This window comes from Triturus cristatus, chromosome 3_1 (assembly GCF_964204655.1).
Source record: "Triturus cristatus chromosome 3_1, aTriCri1.1, whole genome shotgun sequence".
Lineage (NCBI taxonomy): Eukaryota > Metazoa > Chordata > Amphibia > Caudata > Salamandridae > Triturus > Triturus cristatus.
Window position 1 is genome coordinate 849514888 of NC_140583.1, and position 14447 is coordinate 849529334.

At 53.6% G+C, this 14447-nt stretch overlaps 1 protein-coding gene across 3 annotated transcripts in view; it reads left to right on the forward strand.

Moving 5' to 3' along the window:
- Positions 1-14447, forward strand: part of GPR155 (G protein-coupled receptor 155) — a 444365-nt gene that overhangs the window by 309355 nt on the left and 120563 nt on the right. For all 3 annotated transcript variants that reach the window (XR_014978918.1, XM_085645260.1, XM_085645261.1), the window contains exon 9: positions 14330-14420. Coding sequence is in view for 2 of the 3 variants with exons in the window: in XM_085645260.1 (XP_085501386.1) it covers positions 14330-14420 (91 nt within the window). In the remaining variant the exon portion in view is untranslated. The remainder of the gene's footprint in view (positions 1-14329; positions 14421-14447) is intronic.

Genomic DNA, 14447 nt, shown 5'->3' on the forward strand with positions numbered 1-14447 from the left:
TTCAGAGTACTCACATTTGGAGTCAGGACAGCACCACGAGTATTCACCAAGTGCCTAGCAGTAGTGTCAGCACACCTGTGAAAACAACACATTCATGTCTTCCCATACCTAGACGACTGGCTAATAAAGGCCAGTTCATACAACCAGTGTGTACAACACACGCACGCCACTATCCAGCTACTTCACTGGACTTCACAGTAAACCATGCAAAGTCCCATCTCCAACCGTCCGACGTAAAACAATACCTGGGTGCCACTATAGACCCCTCAAGAGCGCTAGCCTACCCCAGTCCTGCCAGGATAGCAAGCATTCAGGCTCTACGTGCCAAATTTCAGCCACAACACTCTCTTCCAGCTCGAGTGTTCATGCAACTAATTGGAATGATGGCCTCTTGTATATTTATAGTACCTCACGCAAGACTCCAGATGCGTCCTCTCCAAGAGTGCTTAGCGCGCCAATGGAACCAGGCCCAGGGTCAATTAACAGATCTGGTGTTGGTAGACGGTCGTACCCATCGCTCTCTGCAGTGGTGGACCACCAAAAACCTTTCCAAAGGGCGACCGTTTCTGGATCCGGTTCCTCAGATAGTACTGACAACGGACGCATCGCTCTCTGGCTGGGAAGCTCACCTGCTACATCACACCATGCAGGGCAGGTGGACACCTCAACAAAAGTTACTCCACATCAACCATCTGGAGTTACTAGCCATATTCTTAGCCCTAAAATCTTTTCAAACACAGATTTCAGGCAAGGCAGTCCTAGTCCGCACAAACAACATGACAGCCATGTACTATATACAAAAACAAGGTGGCACACACTCTCCACAGCTCTCTCAGCTAGCACAGAGCATATGGAGATGGGCCATACCCCAGAAAATCTTTCTCCTAGCCCAACATGTCCCAGGAGCCCAAAACACTATGGCAGATCTGCTCAGCAGACAAACACAACAAATCCACGAGTGGGAACTCCACCCGCAAGTTCTTCACCCGTACTTTCAAATGTGGGGACATCCACAGATAGACCTCTTCGCCACCCACAAACGCCAAATGCCCAAGCTTTGCCGCCAGATATCCACACCCATTGTCCAAAGGCAATGCGATATGGATGAACTGGTCAGGCAGATTTGCATACGCTTTTCCGCCTCTCCCACTCATTCCAGTAGTGGTGCGCAAACTACAACAACACTCCCTCACACTAATCCTAGTAGCTCCAACTTGGGCAGACAACCGTGGTACACCACACTGCTGGAACTATCTGTAGTACCGCACCAAAAGTTACACCTCTTTTAACCCAGAACCATGGAGAGATCAGGCACCCGGACCCAGCTCAGCTCAACCTTGCGATCTGGCTCCTGAAATCCTAGAATTTGGTTATCTAAACCTTCCCCCTGACTGCATGAACATCATTAGAGAAGCTAGGCGACCCACCACTAGAGCGTGCTACGCAGCCAAGTGGAAACGTTTTGTGGTCTATTGTCACAACAATACCATCAATCCCCTAGATGTGCCAATTCAACACATCATAGGCTATTTACTACACCTACAAAGATGCAATCTAGCCTATACGTCTATTAGACTGCACCTGGCAGCCAATGCAGCTTATCTACAAAACAGGCAACATCTATCACTTTTTAGAGTACCTGCCATTAAAGCCTTCATGGAAGGCCTCAAAAGAATAATTCCCCCCTGTGTGCCACCCAAATATCGTTCTCACCAGACTAATGGGGCCTCCCTTTGAACCTCTACACAAATGTGAACTTCAATTCCTAACATGGAAAACCGCCTTTCTTGTAGCCATCACTTCCCTCAGAAGGGTCAGTGAGATACAAGTGCTTACCATTCAAGAACCTTTTCTCCAAATGCACCATAACAAGGTTGTTCTCCGTACTAACCCAAAATTCCTCCCTAAAGTCATTTCTCCTTTTCACCTAAACCAATCTGTAGAACTACCAGTATTCTCCTCTCAACCACAGACCGTTGCAGAAAGAGCTCTTCACACATTAGATGTCAAACGAGCCTTACTCTAGTACATCGAGAGAACACAACCTTTTCGTAAGACCAAACAACTGTTTGTCTCTTTCTCACCACCACACAAAGGCAACCCCATCTCCAAGTCGGGGATAGCTAGGTGGATTGTCAAATGCATTCAGATTTGCTACCACAAAGCAAAACGAACGCTATCCGTTCCCGCTAAAGCCCACTCTACACGTAAAATAGGGGCTTCCATGGCATTTTTAGGGAACATCCCATTAGATGATATCTGCAGAGCAGCTACATTGTCAACACTGCACACTTTCACTAAACACTATTGTGTAGATGTGCAAACTAAGCAACAGGCTAGTGTGGGCCAGGCTGTACTCAAAACATTATTTCAAACCACTGCAACAGATACGGGTGGTCGCCCCTAAGGATGGGTACTGCTATATAATCTATGCACAGTGTGTAATCTGCAGCTCATATGCCTCGAACGGCAAATGCTACTTACCAGTATGCATCTGTTCTTGGCATGTAGAGCTGCAGATCTACACACGCCCACCCGCCTCCCTTTATCTGTTCCAGTTTATCTTATTTAGATACAACACACATGGGCATCATCACTGTTATTACTATGCTCCATCTTTCCCTGTTGGCGAAAAACAATCTGAGGATGGAGCCGAAGCCCATGCGCAATACGATGCAAAGGAGGAGTCACATACCTCGTGACTTCCAAAGACTTTCCAAGAGGAAAAAACTGCAAACATCCGGGCCCAACACCAGATGGCGATCTATGCACAGTGTGTAGATCTGCAGCTCTACATGCCAAGAACAGATGCATACTGGTAAGTAGCATTTGCCTTCCAGCTCAAGAGCGAGAATTCTCAGAGGTGCTGGGTCAAGAGGGAATCCAGTTTTAATGTTCCCGAAATGGACTGAGAATTCTTCAGCGAAAGGAGAGAGAAATTGGAAAGGATAGGTGTGCATTCATTCTCTTTGACGATTGGTGAAATGGAGTTATCATTTGTATTGGTCACTTGAAATGATTTGTAGATATTCAGAATGTTAGTATTATCATAGTTAGCCAAGGCATTGAACTTATCCGTGGAGACCTCACCACAGGGACGTTCCTGATAGTCCCCCCCAAAAGGGCAATTCTGAATAACATTCTCTCTGGGAATTCGCAGCTTTTTCAATTGTTGTCTCATAGAAGGAGGCCTGAGCGTGTCGAATTTCTATATGATATAGCCTCACCAACTTTCGGTATAATATTGTTTTGTTTTCTCCATAATACTTTCTTCGTGCTCTTTCTACAATTTTACAGGTTTTATTTTTTTAGTATTCTAAGGTGTGGGGAGTACCATGGGGCCAACTTATTTCTAGGTTTCCGAGTCAGGGTTTTCATGGGAATGGTTTGATCTAAAGCATAGACCAGCCAGTCCTAGACCATGACGATAGCTGTTTGTGGGTCTCCTACCATGCGAGGGGACTTCACATTCAGAGTATTTCTCCAGCTGTCGCAATTGAGGTTGGACTAAAACCGGTCCTTAACTACCTTACATTTCTGCCTTAGCGTGGTACTGGGTACTTGAGAGCCATGGGGATTAAATAGTGATCTGTCCAGGTAAGAGGTATGTGTTATTCGTAAACATGGGGTCCAGCGAGTGACCTCCTATGTGTGTGGGTCCCTGAACCATTTGTTCCAATTGGATGGTCTTTAGGTCAAGCACAAAGCTTACTCTTAGACTATCATTAGCATCTTCTAAGTGCAAGTTTAAATCTCCTAGCACCGTGAGATGGCTTTACTTAGTCACCAAACTCGCTACTACTTCTGGAAAACTTTGATTGAAATGGCATAAGAAGCTTGGAGAGCGGTAGGCTAAATTCCCGCAAATGTGGATGTAGGGGATAATGAGATAGCAAACCCAGGGCTTTCGCAATCTGGGGTGGCAAGGGGATTAATTCAACATTTAAAGGCCTCCACCCTTTCTCTTTTCTCTTTCCTTACGTAGTACATAGTAATCCGGTGGGAGAGCCTGAGCAATGTCAGGTTCTAATTCCCCATGTAAGCAGGTCTCCGTAAGGAAGAGTGCATTCAGTTTTTCATTTTCCAAGAACGCGGAAATACCAAGCGTATAACATGGGAGCGACCTACAATTTAACAAGAACATCTTTCCTCCCAATTTCATTAAGGATTTCCCAACCAAAGCTTTAGGGTAGCGATTGTAGTAACAGTACTTACACGTTTTATCGTATACACGTAATATATTTTTTCTAACAGCAGCTATTAGTGTAAAAAATACACACATTTTACCTTCAAATACATCCTTTTCAATTTAGGAAACTGACCTTATTCAACCAATCAAAAGCTTTTCTTCAAACTAGAATGGGTTACACATAGGGAGAGCTACTCAAATGTGGCTGGAGAGCTATTAGTAGCTCCCGAGCTCTCCGTCGGAGAACCCTGATGTAAAGGGTTTCATGTCTTGAAGGGCCATACAGATGAGATGTGCACCTATAGAATGTTGTGCCACCATGCTGTGAATGAGCAGTGTGTACAAAATAATTGATTTGTGCAAGTTGATTGTGATAGAGCAGAATTAGTGCAGCAAAGTCTGGATTCAATAATGAAAGCCAAATTACTGCACCGCCTAAGTACAAGGAACTCCGCATAAACGGATTCTTTGGCAGCTGTGATTGTCATGATAAAAATGTGGTACGGCCAAGCTGCAAAGGTTCTGTGGTGAAAGCTAATCGCTGGTGGATGGAATGCGTCCATTCATTTTAGCGTCTGGTAGCAGCATTTTCAGCGTAATGCTGGGAGGATTGCTTAAAGTAAACTCACGTATCTCTTCTTATGATTAATAATACAGCGTAAAGAACAGAGATCTTGCCATTGACAACAGTGAGACCAATGATGGCCACCCTGGGTCTCACAAAGTTTAGGGTGAGATCTTGCTGTGTTTGTTGATTTACTTTTGTGTGCTGTCTAGGCTTCTAGCCATAAGGCTATAAGCGGATAAACTATGGCAGATGCCACTCTCACTCCCTCCACTTTAAGTCCCCAGCACTGTGATCCAGGGCTCTGCCCCTCTTGTGTGATAGCCTCGGGTGGGTAGCGAGATTGCCAGGGGTGCAGAATGCGATGCACTGAGAGGCTGCTGGGCACAGCAATCGAAGTGGACATAGCAAATGCGTCTTTCGGCTCTATGGATAGATGGACACATCTCTGGCTCAGGAAGTTGCAAGCAAGCCCATAGGTAGATTGGGGTCTGATGGACAGCCATTGGTCATGAACGGCTGGACGGAGTGGAGTGTATATAGTGGGCTGAGCACCATCAGCAAGCCAAGTGTCAGTAGCTGACTGAGCACTTGCAATGCCACAAGCAGCAGTGTCAAGCATTTAGATGGAGGGAATGATGTTGAAAGAACTGTATGAAACTGTTGCAGGAACGGCATAAGTATTAAGGTAGAGACATAAGTGACAAGACAGAGTTTTACCACATGGAATCCAGAAAAGGAGTGAAGGGGGCAGCCTCTGCACAGAGGCATCTAGTCCGCCAGCCATGATTGGGCACAGCCAGCTTTGCTTTTGCACGTGACCGGCGCATCTGCTATGTGCATGTGCAGCATTTTTAACTAGACCTAGTGTGAGGCATGGCCAGAGCTAAAGCCAGGTGTCGTTCCTATGCAATTTGAAGCAGTTTCTTTCTACCACATAGAGCCAGAGTGGCCCAGCTGGGGGGTGGAAACAGAGGACAGCAGACTCCAAGGAAGAAGCTCTGAGTGAAAAAGACCAGCAAAACATCCGTGCCAGAAATGACCTAAGACACTTCTTTTTTTACAGTTTCTCATCCTCTAAAGCGAGTGAAAATTAGTCTTTTATAAGTACCTGATTAGGGTGTGGTTTTCGCTGTTATTCTATTTCTCCAGAGGCAACTTCAAGAATTTAGTGTGCTACAGGGTAGTAGGTCAGCTCAAGGAACCCCGATAACAGTTGAGCCCATGCTTACTCTAGTAGAGGAAACAGGTCTACAGAATAACTGGGCATTCCCTTAGACAAGGGAGGCAAAAGCAGGGAAATTAGCTCATAACAAGAGACCGGAAGGGGAGAATCCGGGCACATCCCCTAAACAATAAGCCATGAAATTAGTAAGTCAGTATTTCAAGTTGTGAAGGACTGGAAGCTGCGAAGGTCTGACAAGTTTCCTTCTTGATTGCCTACCCAACACACACTTCCTCTGCCTTAAAGTGGGGGTTGCTGCTTTGTATGTGTAGTAAGTTAACTATAATAAGTAAATATAAGTTGAAGTCTTAACTAACGTCCTCGATAATTTTCAGTGAGATGTTCTGCAGTGGTCTTTTGTGTGAATCAGATACACATTTTCCCTTGTGTTTACTGTCTTCTACTATTTTCCCACGTCTGTGGATTACAAGACTAGTTGGGAGATGTCCCAAGAGGGCCTTTAGTGATGTGTGAGGGCCGGATATAGAGGCTAGCGTCCTCGGTTTGGAGGATAGGGTTTTCTTGGCACAGCAATTGAAAGCTTAATGTTAGGAGTAGGAATGGTTCCAGTGGAGAGATGGTTCTGGAGATTTTAATATTGATACATAAGTAGCTTTTGAGCATGGTAGAATAGAGTGCCTTGTCATATGTTTGCAACTTGTGGGATATTTACCTCATGTTTGTTGGTAACCGTAGGAAAGTATATTGGATTCTTGGAGTCATTCCAGTGGTGTGAGGTGTGGCGATGGTGTTCTTTTTTTTATAAGATGGGAATAATCACCTTTTAGTGATTCACAGAAAACACATGTTGTTAATGTTTTGAATGAGTTTGGGAAAAGAATGTCAAAGTTTGTCTGTTTTGCCCCAGAAGAATTTCCAAAATAAGTGGGTTGGGACCAAGAGAAGCCATTGAGGCGTTGACCTGCATATGTTGATTTTTCCTCTGAGAAATTCCAGGAAAATATTTTAGATGGCTTTGTGAGTAATTCATTGGGATCTGAAAGCTACATGGTGTGACGCTGGTAAAATTCTGTTTGTTAAGAATGACAATGGTAATCCTCACTTATAAGGCTGTTCCTTTAGGAGCCCCTGTCTCACTTTTAACCAAAATAAGAATCTCAGGTGGTTCTTGCTGAAGACGCTCAAAATAAGGAACACTACAATAAAATATTTGTCCTTTGTGGGAATTGTTTGGGACAGCTGAGTAATGAAATTGGATCTAAATTAATAATACTTGACTTATTCTTGCTGTGTTCCTGTCTGCCCTCTGCCATTCTTTGTCACGTTTACAAATGTTAGCACCCGTATCATTGTATTATGCTTCACTGAGAATGGGACTTGGATTGGGTAACATATTATGACCATATTTCTGATTGCAAGACTTTTGGGGTGGCCTCCTGATTTCATGTCATCACGGACACTGTTTCCAGTTCTGGACATTAAAGTGGTCATAAAGTGAGCGCTAGGTGGCGCACTGCAAAATGGCCGCACTGATGTGAGGCTCCCGATGCTAGACCCCTCGCATCCGAACTTTCTCCGTGTTCCGTCGCCCTAGCAGCGCCCCGGAGGTCCCTACCTGCTGCGGGGCCGGGGCTCCATCAGCGGTGGCATTCCTGGCCGTCTGCCTGCCGCCTGGCCTGAGTTCTGCCGCCTTTCGCCTCCGCGGCCGCAGGAGACGCGGCTGGCTGGATCAGAGGTCGGCGCCCGGGGCTACGTGAGACCGCGGCGCCCGAGGGGGGCACGGGCCGTGTGGCTGACGGCGGCTGGCCCTACAGCGCGAGACCCGAGGAGGGGGGTCCCGGTCCCGCCCGGAGCTGTGCCCACGGGAGGCCTGAGACCTGCAGGGACCCCGAGACAGCGCCGATCGGAGGAGAGAGACGCGTCCCTGTGTGTGGGCCTGGATTCCTTCCTTGCGGTGGCCGAGGCCTGGTGCAGACGACGTGTGAGTACCCACAGCAGGCGCCGGCGTCGGCGTCGGCGGTTGGCGGCGGGGGCCCATCACCACACGGGGGTCCGTGCGCTCCCTTCCCCCGTCGCCGCCTGGACAGAGAGGGCCCCCTATTTCCTCCTCCCCCCTCAGGGAGGGGCACCGTTGCCGATCGCGGCGGGGAGCACCGCCGGAGTAAGCCCGAGAGGCCGCTGTGGGGGCCTGATTGGACACGGGCCCTGTGCCTGGAGCAACGGTGGGACTCGACCACGCTGGATCGCTCTACGCGGGGCTGCGGCACCCCCGGTGGCCCGTCGTAACGGGGTGAGGACACCACCCCTGCCCCCCGAATCCGCACCGGCTGGCAGTTGGGACACTGGGACGGCAAGCCACGCGGCGCCTGAGCACCGGCGCGCGCACGCCCCGAGGGCAGTCATGGGCAAGGACCGGGGTGCCAAGTCGGCGGCTGCACCCCACCAGACCAAGATTGACCGTTTCACGACCGCTGAGCCCCCGGGTGCTGGGGGGGAGGCGGCGCCGACTCCCGGCACGGACCTTGCTGCCATTCTGCAGGCCATCACCGCCTCCCGCACGTCCTTGGAGGGGATGGTCGGGGAGGTGAAGGTGGACGTGGCGCTCCTGCGACAAGACCTCCGCAACGCCACGGCCCGCATCACCGAGACGGAGTCCCGCATTTCGACCGCGGAGGACGACATCCGGCAGCTCCAAGATCAGGTCCGGGAACTCACAACCCACTCCAAGGAGCTGCATCGGCGGGCGGAGGATGCCGAAAACCGGGCCCGCCGCAACAACCTCCGCCTGGTGGGCTTTCCGGAGGGGGTTGAATCTGGCCGCACCGATGACTTTCTTGAGAAGTGGTTTAAGTCCTGGATGCCGGCGGCCAGCCTGTCCACCTGGTTCGTGGTGGAAAGAGCGCACCGGTCGTTGGCCGCCAAACCTCGGGTGGGGGCCCCACCGCGCCCCTTCATCCTGCGGATCCTCAACTTCCGAGACAGGGATGCTATTCTGAAGGAGGCGCGGGCGCAGTCTCCTTTGTCCTTCAATAACCACACCATCATGGTTTTCCCCGACTACACCCGGGAGGTTCAAGAGCAACGCCGCTCATACCTGGAGGTGAAACATAAGATGCGCTCCTTGGGTCTTCGATACCAACTTCAATTCCCGGCCCGCCTCCGTGTGGTCTTCCAGGATAAGACCTTGTTTTTCGACACTCCCCGGGCGGCCTGGACTTGGCTCACCGAGGAGCGACCCCTGCGCCAATCTGGGCGGGCGTCCCCGGCCCGGTGGCCTACGGAACTGGACACCACCAGGCCTCCTCGCCCACGCCGTAGAAGACGCACACAGTCCCGGCGGCCCCGGGGGGGGTTGGCAGCTGGGCCTCGATCCACGAGCATGTTGGGCAGGAGGCCGAGGGACTCATCTGCCTCATCCGGGACATCTTCTCAGGCGGCTGGGGGCCTCCGGAGCCGGTCGCCGCGCCCGCCGGACCCGTCCCTGACCCCCCTCATCGCGCCTGTGGACCTTTCTGATCTCTCCCGCAGCCCAACCAATTGACTTGGGGTGGTCTTCTGTCTTGGCAGCAGCTCTGGTGGCCCGGTCCCGCGGCCGGGGCCGCCACTATGGTCCTGGACTCAGCGGATCTCCGCTCATGGGTAGTAGTCTAGGCCGGAACGCTTGCATCCGTACTTCTGGAGGGGTCCACTACGCTCTTGACACCCGAGCGTTTCGCTTGGGGCTTTTGTAATAGTTGTTGAAGTTAGGGCGACAGATGCTTCAGTTCTCGAAGTGTAGGGTGGGGGGTTGGGGGTTGTGGGGAGGGTTTTGTTGGATGTTTTGTTGGATGTTCCTCCTAGGGAGGGTGGTCCTTTTCATTCATGTCTGGTCTTTTCTGGGTGTGCCGCATCGCAGCTTCCCGAGAGCGTTACTGCAAAGCCCCGCGCTTGCCCACACACACGAACTGCTGCTGCCCGCTCCCGTCTTGGCGCCCCATGGCTTCCTCCCACGGGCGTCAATGCAACGTTCTGCGATGGCTCATGCACACGGTCTACTGCCGCTCGCTCCCGGCCGGGCACCCCTGGTCCCCTGTTGCCTGCCTCCCGCCTTCCCCACGGGTCCGGGGCGATCCTCCTTTCCTCCCTGCGTGCCAGTGCGACATGATGTCCTCCCGACGCCCCTGGGGTGGCTCCGACCCTGCAGTGTCCCGATGCACCCGTTGTATTCATGGCTGACGTAACCCCCAGGGCGCAGCTGCACATCCTGTCCTGGAATGTGAACGGCCTGCTGGATAGGCTCAAGCGCACGGCGGTCCTTAAGTATGCTCAGCGCGTTGGGGCCGACGTCCTCCTCCTTCAGGAAACCCATCTCCTTGGGGAAAAGTGCCCTTTCGTGGCGCGATATGGCTATGACCGGGTGTGGCACTCGGGGTTCTCCCGTGGTTCCCGCGGGGTGGCGGTCCTGCTGCGTCGTTCCCTCCCCTTCGTCCTTCAGAGGGTAGCCCGCGCGCCCCTTGGAATCGGGATTGCCATTTGTGGTACACTGGAGGGCCGCCCGGTCAGCTTCCTTTCACTCTATGTGCCTCCCTCGGGACTGTCGCAGGCTTTATCCCACGCCGCCTCGTTGCTGGCATCCCTCCCCGTGGGCACTATCGTGCTTGGGGGCGACTTTAATGCGGTCCTGGCCCCGCAGCTGGATTCGTCGGGACCGATTTCGGATTCCCGCGCCGCGCGAGCGAGACAGCTGGCGGGTTGGGCGGAGGACCAGGGCCTCTGCGACGCCTGGAGGCTTTGGCATCCCCACGACCGTCAATACACCCACACTTCAGCCGCTCACCACTCTCACGCTCGTATTGATGTGATTTTTGTCCCTCCCACCGAGTGCGGAAGCGTCCAGGATGTCCGCATCCTTCCCAGGGGCATCTCGGACCACTCACCAGTCCTCCTGGGCCTGGGCCCCCCGCCTCACGCGGCCAGGCCAGTGTGGAGGTTCAGCGCCTGGTTCCTCCAGGATAAGTCAGTGCGTGAGGCGGTTGGCACTGAGCTCGTTCATTACTTCGGTGCCAATGAGGGCTCTGTACCGTCAGCAGGCACCCTCTGGGAGGCTTGCAAGGCAACCATCAGGGGGGCGGCCAAGGCACAGGTGGTGCGGCACCGCCAGACACAGCTGCGGCAGCTCACTGCTTGCGAAGCCCGGGCGTTGCGGCTGGAGCGGTCGCTCTCCGAGCATGACGACCCGGCGGTGGACCGACAGTTGCGGCTCCTTCGTCAGGAGATTTGTCAGCGGTCCCTCGAGGCGGCCAAGCTTCTTTGGCAGTCCTCGGTAGCGAGGGTGTATGGCTGGGGTGACAAGAACGGCGCATTGTTGCACCGCTTGGCCACTTACCCCAGGGCGTCGCGCATCATTCCGACGGTTGCCGACTCTTCAGGGGTGCTCCAGTCCTCCTCCGTGGCGATGGCAGAGGCATTCGCCCAGTTCTATTCCCAGCTCTACCGAGCGCGTGTGCCGGACCTTTCTCTGGACGACCTGCTCGCGTCCGAGAGCGCCTGCCTGGCCCGGCTTCGGCCGGACGAAATGGAGAGCCTGGAGGCGCCCATCTCCGTCGAGGAGATCGGGGAGGCAATCGGGCGTACGTCAACGGGGAAGACACCGGGACCGGACGGTTTTCCTCAGGAATTCTTTGCGGCCTATAGGGACACCCTGATCCCGCGGCTGAGGGCTCACTATGCGGAGGCGCTTGAGAGGGGTTTCTTCCCCCTGGAGTCTGACCTGGCCACGATTGTGGTTTTGCCCAAATCCACGCCGCCACCCACTGATAGAGCGGCCTACCGCCCAATTTCGCTCATCAACACTGATGTGAAACTCTATGCGGCGGTCCTGGCCCAACGGCTTAAGCCCATGTTGTCGACCTTGGTCCACCCAGATCAATGTGGCTTCATGCCCGCTCGGGGCACGCGCCACTGTCTGCGCCGTCTCCACGTGGCCTTGGCCCATCGCCATCGCCTGACCCCGTACCTCGCTCTACTCCTCGTTGACTTCGAAAAGGCTTTCGATTCGGTGGGGTGGGCCTACCTCTTCGACGTCCTGTCCCGCATGGGCTTTGGCCCTCGGTTCGTGGGGATGGTGCGAGTCCTCTATGCCCGACCCCGTGCCAGAGTGCTGGTTAATGGTGCGTTGTCAAGGCCCTTCCGGATCGGCCGGGGGACGAGGCAGGGTTGCCCATTGTCGCCCCTTCTCTTCGCTCTGGCGATGGAACCTCTGGCCGCCCTGATTAGATCTGACCCCCTCCTTCGGGGGTGGGAATGGCCCGGCCTGGAAGCCGACAAAATCGCCCTCTATGCGGACGATGTCCTACTCTACCTGGGGGACCCAGCGCGCTCCGGACCGCGCGCGCTATCCATTCTGAGCCGCTTCGGCCGGGCGTCGGGTCTCTCCCTCAACCCCCGGAAGTCGGTCCTGGTACCGTTGCACCCCTCCAGGGAGTGCTTCGACTGGCAGGAGACCATCCCTCTGCGTCGCTTATCATTTCAGTACCTGGGCATCTGGGTCTCCCTCCTCCCGGAGCTAAGTTGGGCGCTCAACGTCTCCCCCCTGGTCCAGAGAGCCAAGGTCGATCTGGCGCGGTGGCAGCAGCTGCCCCTCAACCCGCTGGGGAGGGTCGCCCTCTACAAAATGATGATCCTTCCCCGGTTTCTATATGTTTTGCAAAACACCCCCCTCTCCTTTCCGCGCCCGTGGTTCCGCGAGCTCGACGGGATGGCGACGAGATTTCTCTGGGGCGAGGGGAGGCGGCGGCTGGCTCTGTCGACGTGCCGCATTCCCACCTTTGACGGGGCCTGGGCATGTCTGATCTCTACCTCTACTACATGGCCACCCGCCTCCTGGTCATTCACGACTGGTTTGGAGGGGGTTGGTCCGACCCGGCCTACAGGGTGGAACTTAACGGCTTGGGCTTCTCCGACATCCAAGATCGCCTGTACGGCGCCCCCATCCCTGCTTCTTGCCCGGACATCACCAGGGCTGTATTCCTGTCCTGGAGAGCGGCGCTCCGCCTCACCCGATGGACGGGACGGTTGACCCGGGTCACTCCCATGTGGCACGGGACGTGGTTGCGGGAGGTCACAAAGCTGGAAGGCTTCAAATCATGGGATCTTATCGGCATTTCCCAGCTGGGGGACGTCTGGCGGGGAGGGCGGATGTGTTCCTTTTCAGAGCTGCAAGCGCGTTTTTCCCTTCACTCCTCTCAATTTTACCGGTACCTCCAGCTGCGCCACGCCATACGCACCTACACACCACTGGACGTCCGGCTGCCAGATCACAGCCCTCCGGAGGCTCAGGTCCTGCTGGGCAACCTGGGGAAAGGGGGCATTTCCAGGATTTACCGCTCCCTCGTTAACTGCACCCCTACATCCCTTGCGGGTCTTAAGGAGCGCTGGGAGGGATGGGTGGGTCCCCTGGACGAGGCCGACTGGCGGGACGCCCTTATGGCCCCCCGCTTGGTGACGGCCTCCGCTAAGCTGCGACTCATCCAAATCTATTATCTCCACGCGGCATACCTCACACCGGCTCGCCTTCACCGCGCGGGCCTCTCCGGGGATGCGGCTTGCCCCCGATGTGGTTCCGACCCGGCAGACTTCCTGCATATGGTGTGGTCCTGCCCTGCCCTGGAGGGGTTCTGGAGAGGCATCGAGACCGAACTCACGGAGGTCCTGGGGTGGGAGGTGCCGCATGATCCACGACACTCGCTGCTGGGCATCACAGATGGCTTAGATGGCACGCGTTCAGAGCAGTTGTTTCTCATGACGGCCTTGATGGTGGCCAAGCGCGACATTGCGGCGGCATGGAAGCAGCCGCTGCCGCCAAGTGTGGCTAAGTGGGGTGCTGGGGTGGACTGGTGCGCGGCGCAGGAGCGGACTCTCTATCGGGCACGAGGATGCCCCAAGAAATACCGGAAAGTTTGGGGGAAATGGCTCGGCAACATACCTTAAAGGGGCGGTTCGGGGGGTGGAGGGGGGATTCTGGGGGCGGGGGGGAGCGGGGGGGGCTTCCTAATGTATTGCTGTGTGGTACTGCTTCGGAATACCAGACTGTTTCTGTTGTTGTGCTGTTTAAAACAATAAAAACTTGTTTATCAAAAAAAGTGGTCATAAAGTGCACTCCTGATATTTTAGTATCATTGTGTTTCCATTGAGTTAATTAGACTAACACAATGATTTGTCGGTTTAGAACCCAGGACTGGAACTATTGCCCTAGATGGCATGGAGTGATTTGGTCATTCTGCTGTCCTGGCATACAATTATCAGAACAAGAAGAAAGATCGGCTTCACAAATCCTTGTGTGTGTGTGTGTTTGTGTGTGTGTGCACATGAAAACAGTTTATGACCTGCATCTGTTGCTCTTAATTCACAGTGTCCCGGCACTTGTTGTGGGAATTCTTCTAATTGCTGGACAGCGCAACAATGACAGCACAGATTCAGCATTCTTCTACGGAACGTCTCAGGTAAAAAAGCATCCTTAAACTTTATTC